Raw genomic sequence first — 11,482 nt, forward strand, 5'->3', positions numbered from 1 at the left:
TTCCTGGGCACCTGGCTGACCCACCTACCTCTGTTCAACCCCACACAGCCCCCCCTTGCCTGGATGGAAGCCCATGTTCCAATGGAGGTCGCTGCACCCAGCTTCCCTCCCTGGAGTTTGCCTGCCTGTGAGTGCCTGGCTCTGAGCCATTAGTGGGCCCTGTGTGGGGAGGCGGTTTGTCTTACCCCCTCGCCTCTGTGTGTACCATGGATGACTCTGCTACTTCCTGTGCCTGTGGCTTCAGCAGCCTCTTGATTCCCCTGGAATCAGCAGCATTAAGAGCAGGGACTCTGAGAGTCTGCCTGGCCTGGGTTCAGATCCACATCAAGCCTCAGTGTCCTAGTCTGGAAAGTGAGTCCAGTACCTCCAGCTTCATAGAACTCTCTGCTGCCTGAGGTTGGTGGAAAGCCTCTGATGTAGGTAGTTATAATTTAATTGAGGGATCTTCGGGAACCAATAGCAGTGGCTTGGCAGTTGTGAAAACGCCATCTATACTCTCTCCTCTCTCAAGATTTTTAAGTGGGGGCACAGGAGGCCTGTGATATAGCCTTGCTCAGCCACTTTCTTGCTTTGTGACCTTGGGTTAGTCATTTCCTCTCTCTAAACCTTACCACATCTGTGAAATAGTGGTGCTTCTCTGTGGCTTGTGATCAGGAAGGAGCCCAAGAACCTGGGAAAGACAGAGGGCTCGGGGGAGCAGGGCGAAGGCTGGGAGAGAGCTGGGCAGAGGCAGACAGAGTTCAGTTTAAATTCTGGGCTCTGGGTTGCCTTGCACAAGTGCCTTGAGCTCTCTAAGCCTCAGTTTTTCATCTGCAAAATTGGGCAATAGTAGTTCTTTCTTTGTGAGGTTGATTGTACAGATTTAAATAAATCCTTCATATGATGGACTCAGCATAGTGCTTGGCATACATTAAGTGCTCAAAAAATTGAGATTATTTGTATTATTTAACCCCTTGATTAACAGGGCTGCAGTGTGTAAACTTTTTTGAAAAAATAAAATAAACTTTCATTACAAATTTACGAGGGTCTTAAAAAAAATCTCAACTTGACCAGATATAAAACAATTCAAAAACTTTTATATCTATATTGAGAAGAGCCTGTTTTTTTTTTCTTTTTTTTAAAGTTTGGTGATTTTTAAAAAAGATTTTATTTATTTATCTTTAGAGGGGAAGGGAAGGAGAGAAGGAGAGAAATATCAATGTATGGTTGCCTCTCGTGAGTCCCCTGCTGGGAACTGGCCTGCAACCCAGGCATGTACCCTGACTGGGAATAGAACTGTGATCATGTGGTTCACAGGCCCGCGCTCAATCCACTGAGCTACACCAGCCAGGGCCAGTTTTTTCTTTTTAAAAAATACCTTTGTCAATAAACCAACCAAGGCCTCTTCCCACACGATGCCAGACCATTAGCTGTGTGTATGTGTGTGTTTTAAACATGTTTGTCACTACCAAAAAGAGACATCATTGGGTAAAAAATGTATAGCTAGTTATCTGGTCAGTGGGCAAAAAGCAAGGGCTTAGGTCTTTGCCTTCAGTCTTCTGTTCACTTCTTATTGCTGGAATTTCATGTTCATTTCCTCTTGTTGGATGACTAAACCAGATGGTGGTAGAGATGGTGAGCCGGCATTTGCCCTGCGTTTACTCAGCACAGCCCCACTCAGCCTTGGAGCAAGGGATTCTCACGGATTCTCAGCCAGGAGATGTGCTGCTTTTGTCTCTTTGCCATCTTGTGGTTTCGGGTTTTCCGGGGTCTGCGCTGGGGATTAAAGTTGCAGCGGTACTGACGCGGATATGGCTGCTGACCTTGGGGCTCGTCTCCTTGATTTTCCTTAGCTTCTTCATTGCCATTTTCTTTTGGCGAAGAGGGCCAAATAGGATTATTATTATTCTAAATAATAACATTAGGGACACAGGAAGTAGGTGCCATAAGGGGAACCTCTCAAGATTATGGGGAAGTGCTTGGTTCCTTTTATAGTAATCGTCATTAGTAATAGCATTTCACTCAGTACCCATTAATTGATTGATCTATTCATACATTCATTTATTCAACAACTTGTGACTTGAGATCCAGGAGAACCCCTTTGAAGTTATACACGCACTTTGAGTGGAGACCCGCTGGGGCTCACCTGGGTGGGATGCTTAGCCTGGCTGAACGGCCTTCTCAGGTTGGGAGCCTGCAATGGTGGAAGTGGGCAAAAGTGCGACCCGACCTGTAGCCACTCACCTGGGAGGCGGAGCCGCTGGGCCGGGCGCCTGCGCAGTAGAGATCCGCGCCTGGAATGCTGCCGACAGGTGTAAGCGCCCGCGGCTGCCCCGCCCCTCGACAGGTGAATCACCGGCGCTCTTGGTCTCCCGGAGCCTGGATCACCTGGAGTGGAGCGGGCTCAATTCCCAGAGCTGGGCCGTGGGAACCACTCCCCGTGTACACCCCCAATCTCCTTCAAGGTCAGGGACGCCCCAATTTGTCACCTCCCTCGAGAATCCCCAAGTTTTCTTCCCAAAGTAGTCTTTCTAGCCCTTGACTCTTTCCCAGTCCTCGTCTCCCCGCCCCCACCCCCAGCAAGTCAGTTTTTTCCTCTGTCAATCTCCCCCGAAACCCAGGCTGTGGGGCGGGGCACGGGCGGAGGCTGGAACCGGCCCGACCGGTCGGCAGGGGCGCGAGCACAGAGCGTGGGAACCTGCCGGGGGGCGCCGGGAGCCTGCCGCGCAGCCGCTCCCTCTCTTGCGTTGGGTTCCGGGCTACCCATGCAGCGCGCCCTCTCCTGGTTCTCAGTACTGGTGGCTTGTCCACGCCCCGAGGGTCTTTGGGGAGGGACTGAAAGCTGGGTCTTCCCCTCAGTATACCATCTGCACCCCTGCCCCGCCTTGCCCCGACCTGTTTCGCTGGGGGCCGGGGTGGGGGGATCCTGTGCTTGACACTACAGACTGAGTCACCTGCTTGAGTTTAGCCCTAGCGACTGGGACAAGCCACAGGGAGGGACTAGCCGGAGGAGTGGGCAGCGTCAGGGGTGGGGTCTTGGACCCTCTTGCCTCTCCAGGCCCCACCCTTTGACCTCGCAGGAGATTTCCAGTCTGAAGACCACCCCCTCCCAGTTCTCACATTTCCTTCATACTCCATCCAGCTTGTTGTGGTGGGCGTGGGGAGGGGGCTGCCAGCTGAAGGACCCCTGTCCCCCAGAAAGAGGACATTGGTATTAGTGTCTGTTCCTCCCCTACAGTGGCAAGAAGGGGTATGTGTTCCCAGAAAAGAAATAGAGGATTTGTGGGGTTCTGTCTGTGTAGGTGAAAGTTGCCCCTATCTGTGACGCAGCCTGTGGGTTCGTGCCTTAGTCCTTAGTATTTGCCAGGCCAGTGTGTGGAGCTGGTATGTCCCTCTGTGTGTGTGTGTGAATGTATGTTTCTGGGGCTGCATGTGTGCCTGGGTGGTTGCCTTGTGGAGTCTAAGACTTCGCACGTGTTGTTCCCTCTGCCTGGAGCACCCTTCCCCACACAGCCCTATGGCCCCCTCCCATCCTTTGCTCTGTGAAAATATATTTGCCGCCCTTCCCCCCATCATTCTGTCCCTCTTATTGTGTCTTAGTTTCCATTTCCTGTGGCTGCTGTAACAAATTACTCAAAACTGGGTGGTTTAAAACAACAGAAATTTACTCTCACAGTTCTGGGGACCGGGAGTTGGAGATGAGGGTGTTGGTAGCCACGCGCTGCTCTCCTGCTCTCCAGCTCTCCATTTGCTTTCGGGGAGAGCCCTTCCTTCCCTCTTCCGCCTTCTCGCAGCTCCACGCCTCCCCTGGCTGGTGGGTGCAGCACCGCAGCCTCTGCCTCTGTGTGGCCTTCTCTTTCTCCCAAAGGCCTCTCTGCCTTTCTCTTAAAAGGACGTGATCTTTGGATTTAGGGCCCACCTGGAAAATCCAGGACGCTTTCATCTTGTTATCTGTCACTTAGTTACATCTGCAAAGACTCTTTTTCCCAATGGGATCACCATCACAGGTTCTGGCACATGGACGTTTCCTTCCTAGGGCACCTCTCTATGCCCTTCGTGGCCGGCACCGTCACCACCCCCTGCCAGCATGTGGTGTACTAGTTTGTGATTTGCTGATGTTCTCGTTGCCCAGCCTGGCTATGAGCATTGACAGGGTGGGTGGGATCACTTTTATCATGTTTGCTGCTGTATTCCTATTGCTAAGAACATAGTAGGTGCTTCATGAACATTTGTTGCATGAATGAATGTGTGTGTTCATTGCTCATGTGTTTGCCCATGTGTCTCTTGCCTGTCTTGTGGGTGTCTCTTGCTCCCACTGAGCCCGCTCTGCCCACAGGTGCCCACCAGGCTGGGTGGGTGAGCGGTGCCAGCTGGAAGACCCCTGCCATTCCGGCCCCTGTGCTGGCCGCAGTGTCTGCCAGAGTTCGGTGGTAGCAGGCACTGCCCAGTTCTACTGCCGCTGTCCCCGTGGGTTCCGAGGTAAGGGAGGGTCTGGAGGGGACCCTGAGGGAGGTAAGGGCGTGGGCCACCTAACTCACTCTTTCCCGGTCCCTCCAGGCCCGGACTGCTCCTTGCCAGACCCCTGTCTCAGCAGCCCCTGTGCCCATGGGGGTCGCTGCTCCGTGGGGCCCGAGGGCCGCTACATCTGCTCCTGCCCACCTGGCTACCAGGGCCGCAACTGTCGAAGTGATGTGGATGAGTGCCGGGCGGGTGGGCCCTGCCATCACGGTGGCACCTGCCTCAACACGCCTGGCTCCTTCCGCTGCCGGTGCCCCACTGGCTACATGGGGCCACTGTGCGAGAACCCTGCAGTGCCCTGTGCTCCCTCACCGTGCCGTAATGGGGGCACCTGTAGACAGAGTGGTGATCTCACCTATGATTGTGCCTGCCTTCCTGGTGAGGAAGCTGTTCTGGGGAGGCAGCAGGGATGGGGAAACAGCAGCCCAGCCCAGCAGTGACAGTACTTGCCGCCTCCTCCCATGCTAGGATTTGAGGGCCAGAACTGTGAAGTGAATGTGGACGACTGTCCAGGGAATCGATGTCTAAATGGGGGGACATGTGTGGACGGCGTCAACACCTACAACTGCCAGTGCCCCCCGGAGTGGACAGGTGGGCCCTGGGGCTGCAGGGAACTGGGTGGCAGACTGTGGGTGATGATGCGCAGTCTGGGTGGCTGGACGGGTGCATCTGTGTGTCACAGGGCAATTCTGCACGGAGGATGTGGACGAGTGTCAGCTGCAGCCCAATGCCTGCCACAATGGGGGCACCTGCTTTAACACACTGGGTGGCCACAGCTGTGTGTGCGTCAATGGCTGGACTGGTGAGAGCTGCAGTCAGAATATCGATGACTGTGCCACGGCTGTGTGCTTCCATGGGGCCACCTGCCATGACCGTGTGGCCTCCTTCTACTGCGCCTGCCCCATGGGCAAGACTGGTGAGTGGCTCTTTGCCCTGTAGGCAGCAAGGGAGCCACTGATAGTTCTTGAGTGAGGGCAAGGATGACATCTGACTGGAGTGTTAGAACGATTATGCTGGAGGTCAGATCTGGGGTGAAGGGGAATCCGGGAGGGGCCTAGGTGGGGGGTGGCATACAGTCCAGGACAGAAGTCATGGGAATGGAGAATTATACTGTGAACAAGACAGGAGAACTTTGGACGTGGCAAATGTGGGAGAAGGTGTTTGGAAGGGGAACTTGAAAATGGAGGGAGGGCATGTCAGCCAGAGGATGCTGCAGAAGCAGGGACTTGAGGTAGGACCCTTTTACAGTCAGAAAAAGTCAACAGATTTAAAAACAACATGTGGACGTTTCCAACTCATTTTCAAATGATTCCGATACAAACACAGGTGAACCTCACAATAGCTGAAAATAGGTGGTGGGTATATAAATCAACTTCTCTCTATGTTTGAAAATTTTCATAATGAACAATTAGGAAAAACCAGCTACTAAATGCTTTACAGGCTAATGAAAATAAAACACACAACGCCATGTGGGGCTGCAGGACCTCGGACAGAGCTGGAGGGTCTGTCCTTGACCTCTGCCTGTCCCCTTCCAGGGCTTCTGTGTCATCTGGATGATGCCTGTGTCAGCAATCCCTGCCATGAGGATGCCATCTGCGACACAAACCCGGTGAACGGCCGTGCCATCTGCACCTGTCCACCAGGCTTCACCGGCGGCGCGTGTGACCAGGATGTGGACGAGTGCTCCATCGGTGAGTGGGCTGGGTCTGAGTTGGAAGGAGGGGCCGGGTTGCTCCTCACACACCCATACCCACTCCGGCTGGGCCTATTTCCGCAGGTGCCAACCCATGTGAGCACCTGGGCAGGTGTGTGAACACACAGGGCTCATTCCTGTGCCAGTGTGGCCGAGGCTACACTGGCCCGCGCTGTGAGACCGACGTCAATGAGTGCCTCTCAGGGCCCTGCCGAAACCATGCCACGTGCCTTGACCGCATAGGCCAGTTCACCTGCATCTGCATGGGAGGTGCGTGGTGGGTGTGGTCAGGGCTAGGCCTGGGTGTGCGGCCAGAGAAGCCTGCAGGAGAGGGAGGGGGTGGACTCGAGTTCCGAATGGGACCCTGAGAGAGTGAAGCCTGGGGTGAGGTGGAGGTGGGGTCAGAGTAGAATCCTGTGAGAGGCTGGGGGTGTGGTCAAAGGGAGTCCGTAGAACCTCAGACCAAGAGTACAGTCTGGACCTTCGGATCTGCTGTGGGCTGTGGCCAATTTGGAGACGGGGGCTGGAGGGAGGTTCAGGTGGAGCCTGCAGTCTCGCTGGGGTGGGCACAACCCTGTGGCGGGCCCTGGGTCTGGGAGCTGGGGACAGGGCAAGTCTGCGGACCAGAGAGGGAGGACAGCAGTCTGAAGGCAAGTCCGTGTGGAGTCCCTTACACTTTGGACTAGTTGGGACCACAGCTCGGTGAGAGTCCGGCCTGAGTACGAAAACTGAATCTAGGGTTGAGCTGAGGGCCAGGCCAAGGCTCAGGGGAACTGTCTCCCTTCAGGCCAGAGGGAAGCCCCCATGACCCTAACCTCCCTCCCTCCCCCTCAACCCTAGGCTTCACAGGCACCTATTGTGAGGTGGACATGGACGAGTGTCAGAGCAGCCCTTGTGTCAATGGTGGCGTCTGCAAGGACAGAGTCAATGGCTTCAGCTGCACCTGCCCCTCGGGTGAGGACCTTGGGCTGGGGAGCCTGAAAAACACAGGGCCCTGAAGGGGCAAAAGCTCCAGGGTGGGAGCCTGTGAGACCATGTTAGCGGAAAACTATTGCAATAGAAACCACTTTATGGAAAATGTTGAAATCCATTTAAAACCAAGTAAGTGGGCTTCCCATCCAAACAAGGCAGGGCTGGCAAAGGGCGACTGCTCTGGCCCTGCCTGGGCCGTGGCTCACTGTACTCCCCACCCCAGGCTTCAGCGGGGCCCTGTGTCAGCTGGATGTGGATGAGTGTGCGAGCACACCCTGTAGGAACGGAGCCAAGTGCGTGGACCAACCTGACGGCTATGAGTGTCGCTGCGCCGAGGGTGAGGCCCGCAGGAATCTGGAGGCGGGGCTAGTGGAGGAGAGGGGCCTTAACAGCCTGGGAGAAAGCTTGGGGGCTGGGCTGCATCAAGGTAAGGCCAGTGACAGCCAGGGGACTAGCAGATTATGAATTTAAGCAGTGGTAACGCTAGGGGTGGGGTCAAAGGTTCTGGCAGGACTCTGGGTGTGTGTAACTGGATGGGGCTTGTCCCGCACTACCCCAAGGCACTTCCCCTGCGTTTCCACTTGCAGCCGAAGGAGTGGCAGAACTGGGCTGAGAGTGTCAGGTTTGGAGGCAGGGTCACAGCTAGTGGTAGGATTTAACCTCGGAGGTCTTGACCACATGCAAGTCTCACAGCCTGTAGCTGGATGGGGTGGAGGTGACTAGAGAGGGGGCCTGAACTGAGCCCGCCTGATGTTGGCTTAATGGGCGGGGCCGAGGTGGAGCTGTGCTAGGACTGGCTGGAGGCCTTAGCTGGGAGCAGGACCCCGGCAGGTAGGCGGAGCCTGATGCTTTAGCCTTGCAGGCTTTGAGGGCACGTTGTGTGAGCTCAACGTGGACGACTGCTCTCCCGACCCGTGCCACCACGGGCGCTGCGTGGACGGCATCGCCAGCTTCTCCTGTGCCTGTGCCCCGGGCTACACGGGCACGCGCTGTGAGAGCCAGGTGGACGAGTGCCGCAGCCAGCCTTGCCGCCACGGGGGCAAATGCCTGGACCTGGTGGATAAATACCTCTGCCGCTGCCCTCCTGGCACCACAGGTGGGACCGAGGGCTGAGCTGCGGTAGGAATAGCACGTCTGGAGGGGTTCAAAGAGTTTGGGAAGGGTGCCTCTGGCAGGGCACGTGGTGACTACCCCTTGTCTTGTTCTTTTGCAGGTGTGAACTGTGAGGTGAACATCGATGACTGTGCCAGCAACCCATGCACCTTCGGAATCTGCCGGGACGCTATCAACCGCTATGACTGTGTCTGCCAACCCGGCTTCACAGGTGGGCAAGCGGCTGCCACGGGGATCTGTACAGGGCCAGGGTGGAATCCCCGGTCTTTCTTGGCTGGGTTCTGTCCCTCTCTTTGCACTCGCTCGTCCCACAAGACTTCCCATGCTCTGTGTGCTCTCTTGTGGGTGTGAGGTTGTCTGCTTGTTGGCTGAGGGTTATCCTGGAACCCAGATGAGGGGGTTCCAATGAGATGGGGGTGTTTCTGAGTGGGGCCGCAGTGGTTCTTGGTGAAAGTGAAAATGACTCCATGTGCGTTTGGGGCTGAGGATGACCTGGGACAGGGCAGCCCTCGCCTGAGGAGGTGGCCGTCCTGATGTGCACAAAAGCTGGTGTGTTATGAGAGTGAGAGTGCCCTTGCTCAAGGACGTGGCTGTGCTCGGTGGGGTCAGGTTGTGCCGCCTGCTGGCTCCGCTGCCCTTGGCCTGAGGCGAGCCTGCCTGTGTGCTCCCCAGGGCCCCTTTGCAATGTGGAGATCAACGAGTGCGCGTCCAGCCCCTGTGGCGAGGGAGGCTCCTGTGTGGACGGGAAAGACGGCTTCCATTGCCTCTGTCCACCTGGCTCCCTGCCCCCACTGTGTCTGCCCCCAAGCCATCCCTGTGCCCAAGAACCCTGCAGTCATGGTGTCTGCCATGACTCGCCTGGAGGGTAAGACCTCTTCCCATCTCCTGGGTGACCCCTTGTCCCTTGTCTCTGCCCACTCGCTGGCCCTGACTACTGCCCCCTTCAGGTTCCGCTGTGCCTGTGAACCTGGCTGGAGTGGCCCCCAGTGCAACCAGAGTCTCACTCGAGATGCCTGCGAGTCTCACCCCTGTGGGGCTGGGGGCACTTGCAGCAGCTATGGAATGGCTTTCCACTGCACCTGTCCCCCTGGTGTCCAGGGTATGTATCTCCACCTTCCCTCCCCGGGCTCCCCTGTCTCCTTCTTCCTCCCCCTGCTCCACCCTCTTCCTCCTCTATGTTTGCATTTGTTTATTTTCCCTCTTGCAGCTTGGGAGGTGGGAATCAAGGGGGGCCCTGGGGGGGATGGGAACAAGGAATCTCTCAAGGCTTCCTCACTCTGCCTGCCCACCACAGGCCGTCAGTGTGAGCTGCTGTCCCCCTGCACCCCGAACCCCTGCGAGCATGGGGGCCACTGTGAGTCTGCTCCTGGCCGTCCAGCTGTCTGCTCTTGCCCCCCTGGCTGGCAAGGTATGTGAGCTGCTTCCTCCTCTCCTTCATCTCTCCTCCCTGGGGACCCAAAGTGGGGACTCCCCCTTGGCCCCGTCTATTCAGAGAGCTTTCTTCTGGGAAGGGACTGAGCTGGACAGACACTCACAGCTCCCGTGGTCACTTCTAGAGAAGAGGAAGGGGTAGGTGGCTGGGCAAGCTGGGTTTCAGGCTGGGGTTTGGGGACAGTTTCCTGGAAGAGCAAAACTCAGAGAATACACCCACTACCCACTGAAGCAGGAAGGCAGTTCTAGAACAGTATGTGCAAAAGGCACACAACAGCACTGTTCTTTTTTTAGTGGTTTATCTTTTATTGTCTAGTTTTCCATGACCATTTATCCCCCCATACCTGCTTCCACCTACCTCTCCCACACTCCCCCCTCCCTGCCCAGCGTAGTATGTTCTTGCATTTACCTATCTCGGCCTTCAGGTTCTTCATGAGTGACGGGAACCCTCAGACGCAAGTCTGTACCCTCTAACCCTAGATATCACCTTCTTTCCTGCCCCCAGGCCCTCGATGTCAGCAGGATGTAGACGAGTGTGCTGGCCCCTCACCCTGTGGCCCCCATGGCACCTGCACAAACCTGGTGGGGAGTTTTAGTTGTACCTGCCATGGGGGTTATAGTGGCTCTTCCTGTGACCATGACATCGATGACTGTGACCCCAGTGAGTTCAGGGGAGGTTTTGGGGGGGTGCTGCTGTAGGAAACACATTCATTAACCTTTACTGTGTGCTGGTCACTGGTGCTTTAATTTCATCTTCATAGTTCTCTTATTTTCCCCATTGTACTCATGGAGTTGAGACCCAAAGAGGTTAAGTGACCTGCCTGAGGTCACGTAGCAGGGGAGGGATGAGCTGGGGTCGGGGAACAGGTCTGTCTGACTCTGCAGCTGCTTGCTGCCCCTGGGGACCAGCACACTGGGGTTGTGTGCGGAGTGTGGGGTGATAGGCCCTCCGCACTTCCGCAGGAATGCTGTCCCGCAGACGGAGGACGAAAGCCATGTAGGCAATTAAAATGTTTCTAGTATTTACATTTAAGAAAAGTTAAAAAAAAACAAGGAAGATGTGTTTAATAATGTACTTTTACTTAACCTAATATATACAAATTATCATTTCAACATGTAATCATTATACAATTATTGAGATGTTTTACATCCTTGTTTTTCATACTAAGTCTTCAGAACCTGAAATCCGGTGTGCGTTGCACACTGACAGCGCATCTCGGTTTGGACTAGGCCACGTCAAGGGCTCAGTAGCCACACTTGGCCAGCGGCCATGACAGCGGCCAGCACAGGTCTGGAGGAGGCTTCCTGTGCGGGTCAAGGACTTAAGCAGACACGACTAACAGTCTGTGCTCGATAACTCAAGGGGCCTTGGCTCGGCCAGCCTCCTCCCCTTCCACACAGGCGAGATTTCCAGAGAAGTGGGGGATGAGGCAACGGAAGGGCCAGTTTGATCCCTCGGACCTACTGTGCCTTTCCGCATTAAGCCTGGTGTACTTCCTGGTTGATGGGGGCCAGGCGAGTGAGCAGACCTCCTCCCCTCTGACCGCAGACCCCTGCCTGAACGGTGGCTCCTGTCAGGATCGCGTGGGCTCCTTCTCCTGCTCCTGCCTCCCCGGCTTCGCCGGCCCCCGCTGCGCCCGCGATGTGGATGAGTGTCTGAGCAGCCCCTGTGGCCCGGGCACCTGCACCGACCATGTGGCCTCCTTCACCTGTGCCTGCCCCCCAGGTTATGGAGGCTTCCTCTGTGAGCAGGACCTACCCGACTGCAGCCCCAGG

The 11,482-nt window shown here is 55.8% G+C and overlaps 1 protein-coding gene across 1 annotated transcript in view; it reads left to right on the forward strand.

The window, feature by feature from the left end:
- NOTCH3 (notch receptor 3) overlaps positions 1–11,482 on the forward strand; it is a 31,864-nt gene that overhangs the window by 2,741 nt on the left and 17,641 nt on the right. The window contains exons 2-17 of the mRNA XM_037055799.1: positions 49–127; positions 4,316–4,458; positions 4,537–4,875; positions 4,966–5,088; positions 5,180–5,413; positions 6,033–6,188; positions 6,275–6,460; positions 7,031–7,144; positions 7,386–7,499; positions 8,025–8,258; positions 8,376–8,486; positions 8,948–9,140; positions 9,223–9,374; positions 9,570–9,683; positions 10,212–10,367; positions 11,256–11,481. Coding sequence (XP_036911694.1) covers positions 49–127; positions 4,316–4,458; positions 4,537–4,875; positions 4,966–5,088; positions 5,180–5,413; positions 6,033–6,188; positions 6,275–6,460; positions 7,031–7,144; positions 7,386–7,499; positions 8,025–8,258; positions 8,376–8,486; positions 8,948–9,140; positions 9,223–9,374; positions 9,570–9,683; positions 10,212–10,367; positions 11,256–11,481 — 2,674 coding nt within the window. The remainder of the gene's footprint in view (positions 1–48; positions 128–4,315; positions 4,459–4,536; positions 4,876–4,965; positions 5,089–5,179; positions 5,414–6,032; positions 6,189–6,274; positions 6,461–7,030; positions 7,145–7,385; positions 7,500–8,024; positions 8,259–8,375; positions 8,487–8,947; positions 9,141–9,222; positions 9,375–9,569; positions 9,684–10,211; positions 10,368–11,255; position 11,482) is intronic.

This window comes from Sturnira hondurensis, unplaced genomic scaffold (genome assembly GCF_014824575.4).
Source record: "Sturnira hondurensis isolate 20B ecotype Veracruz unplaced genomic scaffold, ASM1482457v3 Scaffold0000880, whole genome shotgun sequence".
NCBI lineage: Eukaryota > Metazoa > Chordata > Mammalia > Chiroptera > Phyllostomidae > Sturnira > Sturnira hondurensis.